Source organism: Rissa tridactyla, chromosome 1, assembly GCF_028500815.1.
Source record: "Rissa tridactyla isolate bRisTri1 chromosome 1, bRisTri1.patW.cur.20221130, whole genome shotgun sequence".
Taxonomy (NCBI): Eukaryota; Metazoa; Chordata; class Aves; order Charadriiformes; family Laridae; genus Rissa; species Rissa tridactyla.
This window is the reverse complement of record NC_071466.1, coordinates 76,714,404-76,735,050: the sequence shown is the minus strand read 5'-3', so window position 1 is coordinate 76,735,050 and position 20,647 is coordinate 76,714,404. Positions and strand designations below refer to the sequence as shown.

The window sequence follows — 20,647 nt, the reverse complement described above, 5'->3', positions numbered from 1 at the left end:
CCCATCCAAACTGGCCTTCAATACCTTCAGGGATGGGGCGTCCACAGCTTCTCTGGGCAACCTGTTCCAGTGTCCCACCACCCTCACAGGAAAGAATTTCTTCCTAATATTTAATGTAAATCCTCCCCTCTTTCAGTTGAAAACCGTTACCCCTTGTCCTATTGCTACATTCCCTGATGAAGAGTCCCTCCCCATCGTTCCTGTAGGCCCCCTTCAGGTACTGGAAGGTTGCTATGAGGTCTCCCCAGAGCCTTCTCCTCTTCTCTTTTCTCCCACCATGTACTCTCACTGTTTCGCTTGGGCTAATGCAGGCATAGTCCCACAGCTAACAGAAAAAAAGCTGTTTTTCTGCCATGCTAGTCCCTTAGGCCAGCTCACCACCAAGTCAGAACAGCCCAGCGCTGGCCCACGCTGAGGAAGTCCCTGTGGAGTCAGCAAGCCCTGCCATCGGCTTTGCCAGGCTGTACAACAGACCCTCAGTGTTGCCCAGCTGAAACCCACAGGCAGAAGGTTCTCAGCCTGGCACAAGCAGCCATCAATGCCCCAGTCTCTGTGAGACCAGGACACTTCACAAGGAGGGTCCTGCTGGGCCTGGGGAAAGCCAGCAGAGATCAGGAACCGCAAGACCAAGCCATACTGTGGTCCTGCAAATGCAGACATTTGAGAGATTCACATCTCATGCTCCTCTTCCTCCTCTTCTTCTTCCCACCTCCCTCCACAGCACCCTGAGGCTGGGGATGGCAGTCACTGGTGGTGCACGGCAGAAGCAGCAGCACCACAGCCATCTGCTGACCAAGTCCCACACAGAAGTGACTGGACCAGATTTTTGGCCTGATCCCATGTGCAATGCAAGCCTGAGATGCTCACACCACCACCACCTTCAAACTCAGCTGCTACCTTGTGTTTGAGCTATGGGGTATCCTTCAGGGAGAAACCAAGGCTTGCCTGGAGGAATGAAATTACAACCGTGAAGTTACAACCGTTAGCTACCACCTCTCATGACTGAATCCTAAACTTCCCTGTGTCTTTATTCCCCTCTTCCAGACGGGTACGTCCACCCTACACACGTTGTCGTCATTAACTCCCCTCACTCCCCTCATCCACCCCAGCTTTCTGACCCGACCTTGGGCGTCAGAGTGCAAGGCAGCAATTCCATTTTGAGGACTCTACCGGGACACAAACAATAAACAAGCAATAAAACACATAAATGTGCAAAGCCACTGGGGAGACCGTGGTTTTTGAACCTCGGAAGCATCTGGTGGGATCTCACCCGGGTTGTGCCCAAAGCGTGCCTCGCACACGCAGCCCCGCAGCGCCGGGCGACAGCCAAACACCACGCCGTCCCGGGAGGCGGCTATAATTAACGCTTGATGATGATGACATAAATTAAGACATTTGCTGCGGCAAACCCAGATGCTAAGGAACGTCATGGGAATTACAGGAAACGTTTTGAGGAGAACGACCGGCACCGCCACAGCGAGAGGCCGGCCGCCAGCCCCACACTCCCCGAGGCAGGCGCGATACCAGGGTGATGGGCTCAGCACCCAGCACCCCCACACACACACACCCTCCTCTGACACCCCCGCGCCCAGCGCGGGTGACGGATTCCTCCCCCCCCACCCCTTTTTTTTTCTTTTTTGCTGTTTCTTAGTTGTTTTACTTACTCCGATGGAGGATTTCGCTTCCATCTCAGTTCTTCACGGAGGCCGGCAGCGGACAGGGGCCCCCGGCGCTGCCTGCACTCGGATGAGGGGGGAGGAAGCGGGGGGTCGGGTCTGCCCAACCCCTGCCCCGCCCCGCCCCGGCCCGGTCAAGTGACCGCAGGTTTGAGGAAGGTGAAGGAGGGGCGAGAGAGATGAGGAGGAAGAGGAGGAGGAGGAGGAAGAAGAAGAAGGGGGGGTAGGTCCCGGTGAAGTGGCGCAGGCGGGACGCTCAGCGGAGCCAAGGTGTATTGCGGCGGGAGGGACCGGCGGAGGAACGCCGGGGGAACACCAAATAACAGCAGGAAGCCATCCTTCAGCTGCACTTAAAAATCCATGAATACAAAAAAGCTATATATATAAGTAACTTAATTGCTTGCTTTGCCAAACAGAGTTTCCATTTCTTCGGTTTGCAGAGCTAATACACGATTCCAGAGGGCTGGAGCACCTCTCCTGTGAGGACAGACTGAGACAATTGGGGTTGTTCAGCCTGGAGAAGAGAAGGCTCCAGGGAGATCTTATAGCGGCCTTTCAGTACCTAAAGGGGGCCTACAGGAAAGATGGGGAGGGACTCTTTATCGGGAGCGTAGCGATAAGATGCGGGGTAACAGTTTTAAACTGAAAAAGGGGAGATCTAGATTAGATATTAGGAAGAAATCCTTTCCTGTGAGGGTGGTGAGGCACTGGAACAGGTAGCCCAGGGAAGTTGTGGATGCCCCATCCCTGGAGGTGTTGAAGGCCAGTTCAGCCTTTGAGCAACCTGGTCTAGTGGGAGGTGTCCCTGCCCACGGCAGGGGGGTGGAACTAGGTGATCTTTAAAGTCCCTTCCAACCCAAACCATTCTATGATTCACTAATTCTTTCCCTCCTCATTAGCTTGTACAGCCCGTCCATCGTGCTTCTTAATGCAAGGATGTATTTTCCAGATACTCCTTTTTCACTGTCTCATTTTTGCATGAGGCAGAGCAAAAGGAAGGGCAGTGTTCTTGTACAGAGCCAAACTTGTTGCACCTGCGGCTGGACCAGGTTAACATTCAGCTAACCAAGTCATTCCCGTTAGTGAGTCCCAGGACAGCAGGGCTGCCCGGGCTTTGGAGTTATGTCGCAGTTCTGACTGATGCTTATATATCAACTCCTACAGAGTATCACAAAACTTGCTGGAGGTAGGTGCAGAATAGATGTGCAGGAGGTTGTAAAGCTAAGCGTAAAAAGGACGAAATTACAAAAGGGATGAATCAGAGCAAAGGAGAAGGTAATAAAGAAAAGATGCTATTTAAAGGCTGCATGGTTTTGCACTGCTATGATAGGAAGTAGCTGAGAACAGCTACAGAAGTACTACTGTGCTCTTCATGGAGCGAAAGTATTTCAAACAGGAAAAGTTAGGAGGAAAAAATCAGACAAAGTCAACTTTAATTCTTTAATTCTTCATTTGCTTAGAAATTTAAGACTCTGGAGGTGTGACAAAAAGGCAGTAAGGTGACCTCTGGATACTACCATGACAAATACAGTACAGCCAGACGTGGTTCTGGTCTTGTAAAGCCAACCTGTGTGAAGTTGTTAGGACTAGCAGGGAAAACACAACTGCGTAAAGGAAAATTTAAAAGCTATTTTTGTGTTGATTTGGAATGAATAACAGAAAACTCAAAAAAAGCCATGAAACTGAAAGCCCAAAACATTTTGTTCTGGAGGCGTTACAACAGGACTGTAGTAACGTGAAGTATCTGCTGACTGATGTGGAAACGATCTTGCAGGTCTCCCCTCAATGGAAATACTCTATCAGAAAATCTCAAGCCCTCTCCAAACCCTCCTAATTCCCACCCTTTCAAGTCTGAGTCTGGGTCTCAGTTCTTCTTCATTTGCACTGGAATTACTAGAGATGTCAAGAGAGTTGCTCCTAGTTTAGTCCTGAGATCACAATCTCTCGGGGGATTTAGGAAGCCCATAAAACGAGGAATGACAGGAAATTAATCAGCAAGCAATTAAGCCCTGAATAAGCATGTCTCCTAAGGAGGGGTCAAGGCAAGGATAATTTTTAGCAATATTTGCAGAAATAATGATTTCAGCAGATTTCAGGATGAGGAAGCAGGGGAATGAAAAAGCCCAAGATTTCTCAACCCCCCTCACAAAATGCATGTCAGCATTAAAAAAAAAATGATAGTGAAATTCAAAAGTATTGGACAAAGAAGAATTTACTCAGAAGGAGCTTATCAGATTGTGAAGCATTCAGTAGTGAGAAGGGTTGAAGCTGGTAACATCTGAGAGAGTCAGAGGCAGATACAGAAGCTTCAGCATGGGCATTGGTGGAAGTGCAGGGCTGACTGATAGCTGTGCATCAGAGCGAAATATTTCTGGTTTGTTAGTCGGGGTGACACCAGTCATAGAGACTTAAACTGGACTTTATACGTTTAAACAGCTTTGGCTTCCTAAAATACACTGCACTCAGTCTGGGGGAAGTCAGTTGGTTTTCCAGAGGACTTAGAGGTTTATGAGATATTTTGAATGTGAGATTTTTCTCTTTCATCCCAGTTTTTTTATTTTGAAACATGGCACACCTTTTCATGACACTGTAGCATACAGAAACACCACTAAGCATTTAAACAACCCTAACTGAATTCCCTGGATTTGAGGTGTTTGTTCTGGGGACATTTGCAACACCCTGGCAATGTGCGTGTTTGCTCTTGGCCTGGCTTACTGATAAGTCCTCTCAACCCTCACCTGATTTCTGTCTTTGGGAACAAACAAACAGCTTAATATTTCTGAGAGGAGGTTGTATATCTAGCGGCAGCAGCCGTGATGGCTCCTGCGAGAGGGGCCATCGGCGGGGAGGCAGCCTGCAGCACCAGGGAGGTCACTCTGGGCAATAAAAATACCTGGGAAGAAAAATGCAGCCCAGACCTGCTGGGAACTGGTTTCTGGTTCCCTGTGTTTGCTTCTGGGGTTGCCGGACCGGAATGGTTATACTAAGCTTGCAGCGCCATGAGCGGGACCATGATGAGGCTGGGGGCCACAGTACAGAGTCCTCCTTTGGGCCTGATCCCCGTGCTCAACGAGGTGCCTCTGATGACGCAGCACCAGCCAGCAGGAAACCTTAGGCAGAAGGATTTGGGTGGGATTTAGGTTGCCCGAAAACATCGTAGCGTGCCAATGCCATCATGAAGAAACAGCCCCGGTTTATTTGCAACAGGCAAATTCAGTGGTAAGATTCAACGGCTGGTAAAAATGCTACTGTGATGGTGGAACACGGGGTACAATACTGGTCCCTTCACATGATGTGTTCTCAAGTGCCAGGGCTACGTGAGATGGGGTGGTTTTTTTCTCATGAGGGTTTTGCAAGATGAGGAAAATGTTTTGACTTACTTTAAAATAACAGAAAGGAGAAGAAAAATTAGAGTTGAATTTTATTATCTGAATTTTAATTGAAATTTTTTAAAAAGAAAATATTTGAAAAAGAAATTCTTCAGATTCATCCAATATGATACCAATGTCCCACCACTGTCAACTGAGGCTTCAGTGGGCTTGGGGCAAGGTCCAGGCAAAACAATTTTCCTCTCAAACAGAAGCAACCGAGATTTTAATTTTAACTTAACTACACCAGTGTTGAGAAAAGGGGTTAAAATGCCATAAAAAACATTTAGTAAAGCCAGTTTGCTTCATGTCTGGCACCAACAGTGTTTAAAACAAGACACTAAAATCCCTTCCAAGAGGTCAAATGCAAAATGGGTTGAGCACTGGAGTTGTGCGGTGCCAGGAGGGGAAGGGCTGGAGAAATGACACAGGTTTCCTTATCCCATGGGACAGAGTCTTGCAACCTTCATGTTAAAAAGGGTGCTTTCTTGTGGCACATCCTCTTAGGATCTTGGTGTCCTTCACAAACACTCATTCATCTTTGTGATGCCCCACTGGTGAGCAATTCTAGAGCTGAGGGAACACACAAGAGGAGGAAGGGAGACACAAGCAGAAGGATGGGGCTGACGCTGCACTGCCCCACAGACACACCAGCTGAGCAAAGCTGCTGCCTTTGAGGCTGGGGTTTGAAGTAGCAACCTATCTCCGGCAGGGGAAAAAAAAAAGAAAAATTGCACTTCAGGGGAAAAGGACAAGAAACTCTTGCAACAGACCACCTGCTCACAGTCAACTAATTTGGCAACAGAGGTAAATCTTAGCAAATCAGGGGGAAGGAGATTGAGATGGCCACATTAGTTCTGCAGCCTTTGGGGCTGATTGATGGTCACTTTGTGATAGCAAAGCCTGTGAGAGTCCCACAGTTGAAGCCAGCTCTGCTAGTCAGGGAGAGACAGGAACTATGAGGTGGTACAGGTTCTTTTTGTCACATTGCAAATAGATAATCAACTTTGTCCACTGGGCCAGTGGATCAGCAGATCACAAAGGGACAGCTGGCATACGGAGGCACAGGAGAGCCGCTCATAACATCTTGCTAAAAAGAGAAGCTTGAAGGGGAGATAAACCAACCTCTCTCCTCAGACCCAGCATCTGAGAAGATGTGAGCAAGAGGAGAACCAGGCTTTGCTGCTAGAACCCATTCCAACGGACAGAGAGAAACCGGGGAGACAGAGAAAATAAATGCATTCCTGTCCACTGGAAAGGATTTCCAGTAAGAGAGGAAGAATGGAAACCTCCTCCTCTCATTCCTCCCTTTGCTCTCTTAATTTGTTATCTAGTTCTTCAAAATTGTGCAGATAAGGTAAATTCCTGAGATATTTTTTTACCACACACCTCATTCTGCATGAATATACATTTTCATTTTTAATTTTTTTTTTTTGGTAGCTGTGACAGGTCAGAAACAAAACCCTCTACTCTGATGCCCTGATCCCTGGAGAAGCTGAAGCGACAACCTAGGCCACCGCATCCAAGAAGGCAGCTCTCAGAGAGGCAGCAGCCCAGGCAGGAGGGGGGGCTGCGGCGTTACCCTGGAAAAGGCAAGACTACCAAGACACTGTGCCCTGCCCACATCTTTCCTGGGTGCAGCTCCTAACTTGGTGGCAGACTATGGGGAGGAGGGGGGAGGACTCTCTTTTTGCTTAAATTGGTCACTACAGTGAAGCTGAGGTAGGAAGTCTTGTGTCCTTCAGCAGCCTTGAACAACATCCCACCTTCTTCCTGTCATCAGATGTGAAAACTAGGTGTCTGTGTCCTCAGGGAAGAAAACCTTTGACACTGGGAAAGGTTGAAGCTAAGAGTGCCTGGATCTTTGAGACCTTAACTCCTGTGGTTCTCATGTAGGTTAAGCCTTGATGGCTCCAGGCTCTTAACAGATCATTGGGGAAAAGCTGTGAATATTCTTCTGAAGTTGGTGGGTTCTTTTTCTTCCATGCATTTCTGATTTGTACTGTCAACCATAACCATAGCCTGCTGTGGGGCAAGACCTTTTAAGGTCCATGCCTCAGCAGTTTCACAGACTTGGTGCTTCTGCTTGGTCTCTGTGTGCATTTTGTATGTAACAGGGCATATGAGCAAGAGTACGCAAGTCTGGATGTCTTAGGCAGTGCAGGCACGATCTGCAGTGACCTGCAGTTGAGGTTCATCTTCCAACAGGGCTTCATGCTGCAAACAGTACAAGTCATCCACAGCAGAGAATTTAGGTGCAGGGCTGGTAGCAGCTGAGCTCAGGATGTTGGTCTGGGTCAAACATTGCTAATATTAAAGGCTGAGATCTACAACAGAAAAATGTCAGAAGTTTCCAAAGGGGCCAGATAACCTAAGAAAGCACTTCATCTTTTATTACATTTATTTATTTGATTACAGAGTAACAAAGCACCATTGTGACCTCCCACACTACCCCAGGGCAGTAATTTATAGCATAGTCATTTAGAAACTAACTACTATATGTATTACTGGCCCTTTTTTTTCTGTCAACAAGCACTAAAATCCACTGTCCATTGGTGGGTTTTCCACTGGTACTTGTATCAGGATTGTGGAGCTGAAAACTTACACAAGGGGCAGTTACTGGGGCAGTCCCACTCTTGCATGCTCAGGATAGCAGCTCTGCTGGAATTGTGTGTAAAAACATTCCAGTTAACACTTCCCGCCTACAGACCAAGTCTGTGTTATGTTTTATGTTGCCTGAGCTAATTCATCAATATCCAGATATACACTCAATATGGCCCATCTTCCCCAACCTTTATAAGAATAACACAATAAGTACCCTTCAAGTTGTTATACAGCATTTTTGGTTAGGGATGTTGCTAGCACTGCTGTGCACAACATGCAGACTGCAATGTTGTCTGGCCACAAAAGCAGCTTTGCCAAGCCTCAAAACACAACGTTAACAAACCACCTTCTATTAAAAGCGATGGTAAAAAGCCACCTCAATGCACTGGAAGCTCGGCAGTTTCCTGAAGGAATGTCACTGTTTGTGTTTGAGGAAGGAGACATAAGCAGGCGGAGAGGAGCTGCTCTGGCAGTGACCAAACCCTACCTGACTGTCATTTGTTTCCTCCCATGAGTTCATTTTCCACAGCAGTTTTCTTTCAGTTGGACTCGAGACTTTTCTACCCACACCCTGCCCTATCAGGAAAAAAATCCGCTGCCTCTTACAAACAAATCAAATCCTGCACAAGACTTAAGTCTGAAGACTATATGCCTCGACAATTGGTGTTTCCATGGACTAGGATGTTCCTGACTGTTAGGTTTTGCTGTAAAAACAAAGCTTTCTTTTTCCTTACAGTTATATACCTCCGTAGCTGTTTTCGCTGCAGTGATCATGGCAATGGCAACTAATCAATTCATAGTAATAAAGCACAGTAATAAATCTCACTTACAGGAGCTTATGAGCACATTTATTACAGTACACACGTTAGAAGCTGCAGGGAGCAAGAACATTTGCGTCAAGTTGAAACACAAGTTTTTCCCGTTCCCTGGTTGCAAGGGAAGAATGTGTCGGCACTCCCACTGTTCACTGCTGCACTTACTAACTCTTTTTATATGAATAGCCATGTTTTGAGATGAGATAATTTCACCCAGTCCTTGGGCGTGATGAGAACCATCATCCACAGATTCAGAGATTACTATAAATATACCTGAAGCATTTCTGATCCTGAAATGGTCCTCAGGTCCCCTCATGCAGACAAAACTTTGTATCAGGCTACAGGGTTAGACCCTTATTTTCCGTCTCTGCTCCATACCGAAAGGAAGCTCACATAAAGCCCAGGGCTCAACTACTGGGGAAAGGAGGTTAACACAAACCCAAACAAATGACGGTTTATAGGAAATAGAATTTGGCAACTAGGGTGTTGTTTCATTTTGGCTTGGGTTTTTTTTTTTATGAAAATGAGATTTAATGCAGTTGCCTTATCTTGGACTGTCTTTCTTCCTATTTTCTTGCCCCCAGCACTTTTTAAACCACAAGCTGAGTTCAAGCAAAATTATATCAGCCATAGCAGGAGGTTCTTGAAAAAAGCCTTTCTTTAATATTTTGATAACTTCATTAACAGGCCCTTGGGTTTTGGGCCAAATGCAGAGGAGCAGACATTGCTTGTCTCCTGTGGCAGTCACCAAGAGGGCAGAAAGTTTGAGAAAGTTTATTTTCTCTTTCTTCCCTCAGCCATAGCTGGAGGGGGCTGGTCGCTTTGCAGACAGCTGTACACCATAGGGCGTGCTTGCTGCTGGGACCCTGTCTAGAAAGAGCTCTCGGTTTTTCGGCTTTAAACTTCTACTTTATGGGCCTTTACATCTGAGATCCTGCAGTCATCTCCTCGTGTAGTGCTGCAGCACCAAGTGGAGCAAGCCCTGAGCAGCCCATCCCACCCCAGAGCTGCCCAGCTTTGGCAGGAGGTTGGACTGGAGACCTCCTACGAGGGTCCTACCAGCCCCAGCTGCACTGTGAGCCTGCGACCACATCCCAGGCCAGGAGACAGGACCGGAGAAACACAGTTAAAGCCAAACAGTGCTAGCCTCATGGGACGTACAGCTTGCCAGACTAACTTGATTTTTAGATCGGGTTTCTTTTTAGCAGGTGAGGTAAATACAGTCACACTGTTGTACGCCTGTCTCTCCTCCCATCTTATCTTCTCTTTCTTCCCGGCAATTTCTGAACACAAGCTAAATTTCCTCTAAAGTCAACAGAGAGAAAAGCGCACAACTAACATGACATTCATCTAACCTATTTCAGATCGGCTCAAATGCAGACATACTGCTACTGAAGTTTTCCAGCTGGTTTCCACCCCCTGGAAGCCCTTCCTATGGGCACCGTTTTACTAAAGACTCACATTACAGTTGCCCTTACTTTCTCAGTGGAATAACCTTGGTCTTCAACCTCACTTTTCTTCCTGATGCTTGTCCCTTTCCTTTTCATTGCTGATTATCTCAGCAAGGAAACTCGGTCATAGAATCATAGAATTGCCCAGGCTGGAAGTGATCTTTCAGACCTTCTAGTCCAACCATCAACCTAACTCGGACAAAAACCATCACTAAATTATATCTCTAAGCACTATGTCTGCCTGTCTTTTAAATACCTCCAGGGATGGTGCCTCAACCACTTCCCTGGGCAGCCTGTCATCTTTCAAAATATCTGCTTTCCTTAGTACAATCAACCAAAGGATGCAAAAAGTTCTGCCTCACACATATAAGCTTGCTCCTTTCCAAACCTTTATCCCACTGGATCCTGTGATCTGCAAAGACTATGCCTATAGCTCGGGACACAAAGCTATTTCTCAGCTCTGGGGTTGAGGAGCACATTAGGGTTGTGTTCCAGACCTATGTCAAGGTGAGATCCAGCCATGCACACGAATCTCTGTGTTTCTCATTCCTGTACCAGGAGCTTGAGCAGGTCCCCTAATTGGGCAATCAGGAGAGGAGAGCCTGTACTTCAGGACAGAGGCAGCCGAAGACATTGCAAGTTTTTTGCCCATGATAGGAATCATAGAATCATAGAATCTTCATGGTTGGAAAGGACCTTTGACATCATTGAGTCCAACCATATACACACCAAAAAAAAAAAAAAAACAACCACCCAAACCCTACAATCTCTGTCAGTAGAGCATGCCCTGAAGTGCCACATCTAGACGTTTCTTGAATACCTCTAGGGATGGTGACTCAACCACCTCCCTGGGCAGGCCGTTCCAGTGCCTGACCACTCTTTCCGTAAAGTAATTCTTCCTAATATCTAATCTAAACCTCCCCTGCCGCAACTTCACACCATTTCCTCTGGTCCTGTCATTATTCACCTGGGAGAAGAGGCCAACACCCACCTCTCTCCAGCCTCCTTTCAGGTAGTTGTAGAGGGCAATGAGGTCTCCCCTCAGCCTCCTCTTCTCCAAGCTGAACATGCCCAGCTCCCTCAGCCTCTCCTCATATGACCTGGCCTCCAGACCCCTCACCAGCCTGGTAGCTCTCCTCTGGACATGCTCCAGCACTTCAGTGTCCCTCTTGTACAGAGGGGCCCAGAACTGAACACAGTACTCGAGGTGAGGCCTCACCAGTGCCGAGTACAGAGGCACCATCACTTCCCTACTCCTGCTGGCCACGCTATTCTTCATACAGGCCAGGATGCTGTTGGCCTTCTTGGCCACCTGGGCACACTGCTGGCTCATGTTAAGCTGGCTCCACCAGCACCCCCAGGTCCTTTTCTGCTGGGCAGCTCTCCAGCCACTCTTCCCCAAGCCTGTAGCGTTGCTTGGGGTTGTTGTGACTGAAATGCAGGACCCGGCACTTGGCCTTATTAAACCTCATACAGTTGGCCTTGGCCCATCGATCCAGCCTGTCCAGGTCCCTCTGTAGAGCCTTCCTACCCTCAAGCAGATCAACACTCCCACCTAGTTTGGTGTCATCTGCAAACTTACTGAGGAAGTATGATAAATTTAAAACAGTCACCCACAGTGTCTCACAGTGGCACTGTAAGGCAGGTAGGGAATTCAGCAAGGTACCACCACGCTAGAGTGGAGCACAGACGAGAGGTGGTGGTTGAAAAGCAAGCAGACAACTAAAAATGAAACGTGATTCTGCTGACTCTGCATTCCCATTTTACCCACCAAGTGGACTACTAGGAAGGGCAAGTGCTTGTGCCGTGTTCCTACTACTGCAGCTTGAAAACAGATTGTGACATCGTTAGTTAAAACTATGACATCATTCTAGGGCTGTGCAAAGGGGAAAACAATGGTCCTAAAAGGATAAAAAAAATTCTGAGAACTTATCCGTAAGACATAAAAATATGCAAAGCCTGCTCACTCTTCACCCAGTAGTCCTGAGCTTCCTTGTTTTTAAAATGAAAGTGAGCATAAAATCCCCTAAATGATTTCAGGCTTGCAGCTGTTAGCACGAGGTTGAGAAATGCAAGTCCCTTACAGCTTCAACACCCTTTGCTCTCACAGACAGAGTTTAGGAGAGGGTAATTCTACAGGAAACATAAGATACAGCCTGACAAGCACATTTATGCAGCAGTCTACGTTCCCTTTCATTGCCTTGCTTACCAGACCATGACACCCTAGAGAACCAAGACCAGTGATGTACTTGTGTCAAAATGCTGGTGTACAACAGGAGAACTGCAGCTTACCTTTGCTCAAGTGTTAATTATGGGCTCTGTATACCACCAAGATTCACCTTGATGGCAAGCATTGGTGGTCAGGATGTGGTTCTTCCCTCAGTTCCTCCCATGTGGGCTTCCTACCCATGCTTTCAAAGAAGAGCAGACCAACAGTGGTGTAAACAGACAGACAGACAGAGCTGCTATCTTAATGGCATGCATTAGTGGAACCACCCCAACAGCAGAAGCACCCGGCTTGTGCAAGGCCTTGGCATGATAATCATGGCTAAGCAGAAGCGTTTGCACAGTCTCCAGTTATTATTTAATCCGACACCTAGGGAAAAACATCAGGCTATTGTCTTGCAAAAGTGCAGACTGATGTCAAGGGCCATAAAATTTCTTACACAAGCTTTCTCAATTCAGGCTCAGAAAAACACAAATAAAAACATGACTCACATATTCTGACAGAGCAGCGGAGTCTCAGCCTCCAATTCCAGCAGCGCATGCATGAGCAGGCACGTCGCTGCATATTACTGTCCTTTTCATCTTCATTAGGCAGGTTTCCTTCCAAAACAAAAGCTAACAATTTTGCTCGCTACATGAGAAAGAGGGCTGGAGACCCTGTTTCTTTCTCCACCTTTATTTAGAACTTATCTCCAAGGGCTAGCCCATGGGCAACAGGCAGAGCTTCCCTTTGAAACGCATGCAGATGAACGGAAGTAAAAAAGAAATATGGATACATATAATTTCCCGCAGTTACTCAGTAAGCAAGCCTAAGGAAGTCTCTGGGGAGTTTCTTAAATGCACAAAACATCCCCCCAAGTTGTGCATGCACATGCCCCCAGGGGAAAGGAGAGGAATACAGATATCTCCTAAACAGAAATTTCCCAAGTATTTAGTCCTTGTATGGGCAGATGGCAAAGGAAAGCTCCTCATACTAGGGCAGCCAAAGTTCACATAGCCGTCTCCCACTGTCCTCCCTCCCTACACATACACAGTCTTCATTTTCCTGAGGGTATTGTGCTCTTTCTTTAGCAGCATATTGATTGCTTCACCCATCAGATCTTGCCATCACCTGGAGTTTCATCTGAGGCAAACATGGCATGCACCTGGAAGTCGTACCTGACGAAGGATTGGAGCCACATGGCAGAGGCTGTTGTAGAGAGCAACCCGTAGAGAGCAAGTCATCCCATCCCAAACTAAAATCAAACAAACTGCAGCCTAGAAATGCCCATTTCTCTCCATCAGGTTCCTTTAATGCTTATCGCAACTAGCTCCCCTGACAAGCTGTCTCCAGGAGAGATGAAGCTCTAATTGGAACTAATTGGTCAAAGTTGCTTTAGGGTGTTGCAGAGAAGTTTGCTGACAGCAGGCCAACACTGCGTGAACAGGCATGACTGCTGGTTCTTACTGGATCAACATACTACGAGATGATGTGGCCGTTCAAAACAGGCTGGAGTCAGGCACGGGCACGCCATTCACCATTAGCCATAGCATCTGACAGAGATGTGCGTGCTTTTACTTTACAGCTTGGCTTTATGCCAGCCGCAGAAAGACAGACAGACAGACAGACAATACCTGGTCCATCACAGAGCCTGCTGGTACGAGAGAAATTGCCCAGCTTTTTCGGCATATTTAAAACATCTGATTGAGGGTTTTTCATAGAATAATAAAATCATAGAATGGTTTGGGTTGGAAGGGGCCTCAAAGGTCATCCAATTCCAACCCCCCTGCCATGGGCAGGGACACCTCCCTCTAGACCAGGTTGCTCAAAGACCCATCCAACCTGGCCTTCAACATCTCCAGGGATGGGGCATCCACAATTTCCCTAGGCAACCTGTTCCAGTGTCTCACCACCCTCACAGTAAAGAATTTCTTCCTAATATCTAATTTAGACCTACCCTCTTCCAGTTTAAAACTGTTACCCCTCATCCTATCACTCCACTCCCTCATAAAGAGTCCCTCTCCATCTTTCCTGTAGCACCCCTTTAGGTACTGAAAGGCCGCTATAAGATCTCCCTGGAGCCGCCTCTTCTCCAGGCTGAACAACCAGCTCTCTCAGCCTGTCTTCACAGGAGAGGTGCTGCAGCCCTCTGTCATCTTCGTGACTGTCCTGGTTCCGGTGAGGATAGGGTTAATTTTTCCTGGTATTCCATGCCATGTGAGCCACGCCCACCCTGAGCTGCCGGGGGAGGGGGCAGGAAGTTGCTGCTTAAAAGCGGACTGGGGCGTCCCGGGTCCGGACGGCGAGCGGCGACGAGCGGCGGGGGAGTGGCGGTTCCGTAATCGTGTTTGTATATTCCCCTATCCGTGTTGTTGTTGTTGTTTGCCTGTTCCCTTTGCTGTTCTGTTAAACTGCCTTTGTCTCAACCCAAGAGTCTTGCCTTTTCTTACGATTCTTCCTGTATTAGGAAGGCGCGAGCGAGTGGCACATGGTTCTTTGTTGCCGTCTGAGGCTAAACCATGACAGTGACCCTCCTCTGGACTCGCTGCAACAGGTCCATGTCTTTCCTGTGCTGAGGACCCCAGAGCTGGACACAGTACTGCAGGTGGGGTCTCACCAGAGTGGAGTAGAGGGGCAGAATCACATCCCTCAACCTGCTGGCCACAGTTCTCTTGATGCATCCCAGGATGCGATTGGCTTTCTGGGCTGCAAGTGCACGTTCCTGGCTCATGTTGAGCTTCTCATCTACCAACATCACCAAGTCCTCCTTCTCGGGGCTGCTCTCAATCCATTTGTGCATGGGATTGCCCCGACCCACATGTAGGACTTCTTATAGGAAGCCAACACACTTCGTCATTATGCCCAAGAACTGTCAATTGGTTGAAGATTCATGGTGTTAGATTCACTGTGGCATCAGAATATGGTTTCATCATGAACTGATTCTGCGATTCTGCCTCAGGTCTTGTCTCAGACGTATCATCTATTTTCTAGACTATTAAATTCAGGATTTAAAAGGAGTGTCAGTAAGAAAGGATGATGCCAACAGAGGTCAGTGCATCACCGTAACTCAGTCTCCTAATCTTATCTGGTAAAAATAGTTCACCTTGTAGATCATGGGTTTTTTTTAAATGGGGGAAGTGATTTAAAAGATATTTGTAAGTAACATCTTTTAAGACAAATCATCCTAAGAATAATCTTCCTAAGAATAATAATAGAAGAAGAATGAACAAAAAACCTCCCTATTTTTAAAGGAAAAGAGATAACTTTAGTGAACCTAGCATTTTCTGACATTAATTCCTCCTCCACCCCTCAACCACACACAAACATTTAAAGCAGATGCTGATAATAAATGAGAAGTTTATAAAATTACCCTATGTGGTTTTAATTATTAGAAAGGTCACTAACGTGACAGGAGATGTACCTTATGAACCACAGCTCACCTTAGGATATTGTCTTTTCGTCAACAAGCAACTGTACATGGAAATGCGCAGTTGAAATGGATAAAGCCATTTTTCAAAGTAAACAAAAGGTTTACTTTCTGCCCTGTTGTGAAATCCTTAGTGACAGATTGTCGAAAATAGAAACTCTTTCTCAGTGACCTGCCTCTTAAGGAAAATCAAGAGCAAATTCCTAGGACAGCCACCTCAACACCACCCCTGGCAGCTTCAGTGCCTGCATGCTGAGCAGAGATCACCTACGCTGAAGAAGTGGTAAGGACACACTCAGAGCTGACTCCAGTTACTCCCACTCACGCTTGTGAAAGTGGGTGCAAACAGACCTCGCTGGCATCGGCAGCGAGTGGGAGGAGGATAGAGCAAGAGCAGCAGCAGCCAGAGGAGGAAAGATGGAGTCTGCAGGGCTTGCTATCAGCTTTCCTGGGCATTAATTTTTGCCTTCCTCTCTTTCAACAGTTACTCCCACTAACTCCCATTACCAACCCCTACTGAGTCCCCATGTCACCAAAACCCACCAGGTGTTAGTGGAGTAGGAGGCGGCAGATGGGTCTCTGCTGGGGCTTTCCAAATCTGCTGAAGATTTCTCAAGCAATCCTGTTTGTGCCTCAGTTACCCAAGAGCGGAGATGACAGCGCTGATGCCTCTCCAGATCTTCCAGGCAGACGGTCTTTGTGTACCTGTACCAAGTTTTCTCTATCAGGGTATCAGCTGTCCTTGGTGTCCTTCACACCCCACTCTCATACCAGCAGTGTAATGAACATCACGTGCTGCAGAGAGGGTTATTAATCACGGAAAAGGAAGCTCTTATCAAAGGATGGGAAACAAATTGAGCAATGCCAGGCTCCAGCATCCCTTAACTGAGAGGACTCTTATGCCAACCTACATAAACCTTCCCTTGAGAACAGAGCTTAGAGAAGTCCTCTAAGCACCAATAAGATGGAATTGACCACTGTCACTCTCAGCCTCACTGCCCAAAGTGAGACACAAGCCTACGCCATCACTCAGTGATCTCCCAGGTAACCTTTTAACCTTTTGGCTGATGCCACAGACCTTTGAGAGAGAAGTCCAGGTCACCAGAACATTAAGGCGGGATTCAGTTCATCCAACTACACGGATACTTGTAGTGTAGATGTCTACTGATGTCTCCACAGCTAAGACTCCTTTTGCAGTCAAAGGGAGTAGATAATTAAAAGGTGCAATTCACTAGCCTCTAGTAGACATCTAAAATCAGTCTGCTAAGTAACACCCTAGAGCTGCCTATTTCTCTTCTCCACACAGTGAAGAATTTGTTGGTTTAAAAGCAATAACCTTTCATCAAAGAGCACAAACAAGCTGTCTGGAGAAGTGGAGAGAGCCCTCAGCCAGGCGGGAGTCTGGCAGAGGGGACAAGAGCACACAGCTGTGGCCAGCCATGCCCGGAGCAGTGCCTGCAGAGTATTAAGCGATCCCATGCGGGAAGACACAATTCCAGATCACAAATTGTTCCAGACCAGCAAAAGTACAACCTTTTCCTAAGCCAAGATAGCATAGTCAAGTTTGTCCATAGTGCCCTATTTTTGACAGAAGGAGTAATTTATGCTGAATCACTAAAAAAAAAAACAAAAAAAAACCAAACCCCAAAAAAACCACTGTCCCCAAAAACATCATGCTACAGTATCATCTTAAGCTAATTTCATGTTTTTCACTCCTTTTCTCCACAGCAATATCCCAGGTCATCTGGAGCTCCCATTCGTGGTTTGTAACTCCCAAGAGAAAGCAAAAACCTGCTCGAGCCTTTCTGTACATGCATTGAAAAGACAATTTTATGTCATATTTCCAGTGGCTGTGGCTGTACTGGCTTTCCTGAGTTCTCATGACATGAGCAAGTCCAGGCTGCTCCAAAGAAGCACATGCAAGTGCTGGGGCAGGATAGGGTAGAAAGAAGACTGAAGAGGGACCCAGGTACAGGCATGAAGCATGGCAGGAGGGCAGGAGCGGGCAAAGTTAGTCTGCCCTTTCCCTGCCACACAGCATCTGGCAAGGCATTCAGGAGATAAAGTTAAATGATCTCAGACCAGAGAATGCTTCCCAAGATGCCCAGCATCCCAAAACAGCAACCAGCCCAGCACCTCATAATGCAGGCAAGGCTCCCCTCCCCTTATCTGTTCCAGACAAACCTCACATTCCATGGCTTTCCTGTAGCCCACCTTCACTGCTCCAAACTCTTAATGTGACCATGTCACCCTGACAGTGTTGACATGGGGATAACTCCATCATCCTCCATAGTCCCACACCCTGCACCGACACTTCTCACCACATTACATACAAATGGGTCCATCGTGGACCAGCCCAGCTGTTTGGGTCTGAGGTGTTTTATAAAAGAGAGAAGGTCTTTGCAAAAAGTATGGGAGAGGAACTATCCTCTCCCACAGCTTTTCCCCCACCACTGTCTCCCTTTGGATATAAGAAACTATCAGCAGGCAAGCAAAGCCCTGCAGAGGATGGAACAAGCATCTTCATTTTCCTCTGTGTCTTAAGTGTCCCTCCAGGTACAACTTTTTCAGTTCAAGCTTTACTTCTAAATTACGGAACTCACCCGCCTTTTTCCATATCTGCTGGCAACATGGCCTTCCCCTCTCTGTGCCTTCACATTTCTCTTCATCATCACCTCAGTTTCCATGTTAAGTCTCACTTCTGATAGCTCTTTCTCTTCATCTTAAAATCCTCCCAGTGTATCAATGCTGTGATATCAGCTCTTTCCAGAAGATACCACCGTCTTGACAGGATATTCACCCATATCCTCTCTTCCCTAGCATGACTTGGGTACTTCTAAACACAGAGTTGAATACTTTCTTCTTTAAGAAAACAGCAGCTGATGAGGCTGAGGGCTTTACATCTCCTCAGAGGTTATCACTGCTTGCATTTACAGCTCACATGAGTCTTATTTTGGTGCAGGAGGAGAACCTGATATCAACACCAACTGTTTCTTTGAATTTCGGGTTGTCAATATTGCAACACACAACACAAACAAACTCAGTACACCAGTACTTTAAGTAGCTCAAGCAATCTACAATCTTAGACAAAATAAATTAATCCACAGCTGTTTCCACCCTTCAGCCGTTCTTTTGCAGACAGCCCATTCCTGCTCACACACCTCCCAAGAAGATGCCTCTTGCTCCTGCAGCCATTTTCCCATCTGCTGACCAAAGTCACCCTGCAGGTCATCCAGTAGTCCTGTTAATAGTTCATAGAGCAAGTGGCTTCTCATTTTCCAAGAGTATTTTCATGTGAATGGAGGTTCAAAGTTCTGTGTCCCTCCTTTGTAGGTAGGCTGTGCATTATTAGCCTCTGAAATCTCGGTCCACCTTGACACAGAGAGATAACAGCAAGAAGGCAGCAAAGATCTGGATTTGAAGTTGTGTTTGTAAGTAAGTCTGACACTGATGTGAGTACGGAGCATGATAGGGCCAAGGTAAAATAAACAAACTATGCAAAGCCAGGTCATTTCAGCAGGGCAGCTACCTCTTTGTTCTGCCAGGGACCTATTTACCCACAGTAGGTAGCGCTTGTGAACTTTTTTAAGTCAGCTACTTTCTGTCTGTCCTCTCTCTCATTAGCAAAGAGACCCTCTTTACAGTTTCTCTTTAAAATGAAGTAGGTAATCAGAGCAAGAAATAGATAAACAAAGATTGCTAGAATAATCATTATGTCTCCTTATCCAGGATTAAGAAATATGTTTACATCTTCTTTCCTGCACGGAGTCCTAGGCACAACAGTAAAAGCCGGTGAAGCAAAGCCCACATCCCAGTTCCAGGCCTGTGGCAGCACATGGGTGCAGCAGCAATGCCAGCACAGATGTGATGTTTAACTAGCTTCATTCACACCCTAGCTGCACTTATGAATATTTGGAGACCCTCAGGTTACATTGAATAGGTTTTCTCAAAGACACATCTCTTTGGGAAGGCAAGAAAAGGCAGTCAGGTTGTCCCACAGGGGCTAGAAAACCTACCCTAGGAAACCAGTTGAAAGCCTATTCCCAACACACACAAAAGCTTGCAAAAGAAGTAAGTTTTATCCAGCCTGATATAAGTTAAATACACATTAAACATAGTAAATACTTAGAAAAGCTTATAAAAGGCAGAATGTACAGACCCATCCCTTACAAGGGAAGCCGGCTCCCATCAGTCACTGCTATCTTGTTGACAAGCTGTTTTTTGTTCTGCCCGTGATCCACGTTGCAGAGACACTCCATCAGTAAGTTACCCCTGGGCAGGCAGAATCGTCCCTGCCGTGCTTCTCACCGTGTGGGGCTGACCCACACCAACCAAGTACGAGTCCCCCAGTGACCATCTCAGAGTGTGCCCAAGGGCTATAGATATCATATTGTTCCCTACACACACAAAGGGAATGAACCCTGTCCTACGTATCCCTCCTTCATGTCTTCATCATGCTCAAGGCAAAAGGCCTTCGCCTCACTTTGCTTAACGATGCTGGAGAATAGTCCCACCACGGTTTTCAATCAACACCTTTTTTTCTTTTTAGGAAGCAAAATCACAAAACAGAAACTTCTGAAATCTGAAGAGAAGCGAAGTGGTGGGCACTTGGGTAGCAGAGAAATTAATTTTCAAACCTTTCTTTCGTTTGGGAAGCCGTGCTACAATGAGAGAGAGATCCCAAAGCACTCGGACCCTGGAGCGTGAGAGCAGGACACACAGTGCTTCCCTTTAGAGATGGAGGAAGGAGTGGCTGGAGAATTCCAAACCAGTAAGCCTGGCTTACATGCCTGGGGAAGCTCCAGAAAAAAATTATGAGGGTATTAAGGATTTCTCAAGAGCAAATTGTTTCAAAACGATCTACTTTCCTTTTCCGGCAGAGCAAATAGCCTAGTGGATAGGCAATTTTGCAAATAATTGGGTATTTTTTAATAAATAAGGTATCTCCACACACTTCCTACTTTTTTTTTTTTTTTAATTAAAGGTTAGGACACTTGACTTGCCTCCAAACATCCTGCCTTCACATTCCTTTCCAGACTGGGTAAACAGGAAATCTTGCATAATTGTCAATGTTCCTTATACCAATTTGGCATTGACATG

General features: G+C 46.7%; 1 protein-coding gene across 4 annotated transcripts in view; it reads right to left on the bottom strand.

The window, feature by feature from the left end:
- PLCXD1 (phosphatidylinositol specific phospholipase C X domain containing 1) overlaps positions 1–18,504 on the bottom strand; it is a 36,516-nt gene extending 18,012 nt beyond the window's left edge. The window contains exon 1 of one of the 4 annotated variants that reach the window (XM_054188968.1): positions 18,247–18,504. In XM_054188968.1, the coding sequence (XP_054044943.1) occupies positions 18,247–18,269 (23 nt within the window). In that variant the 5' untranslated portion in view covers positions 18,270–18,504. The other 3 variants (XM_054188967.1, XM_054188966.1, XM_054188969.1) reach the window with 3 other exon arrangements.
- Between the last annotated feature and the right edge of the window lie 2,143 nt (positions 18,505–20,647).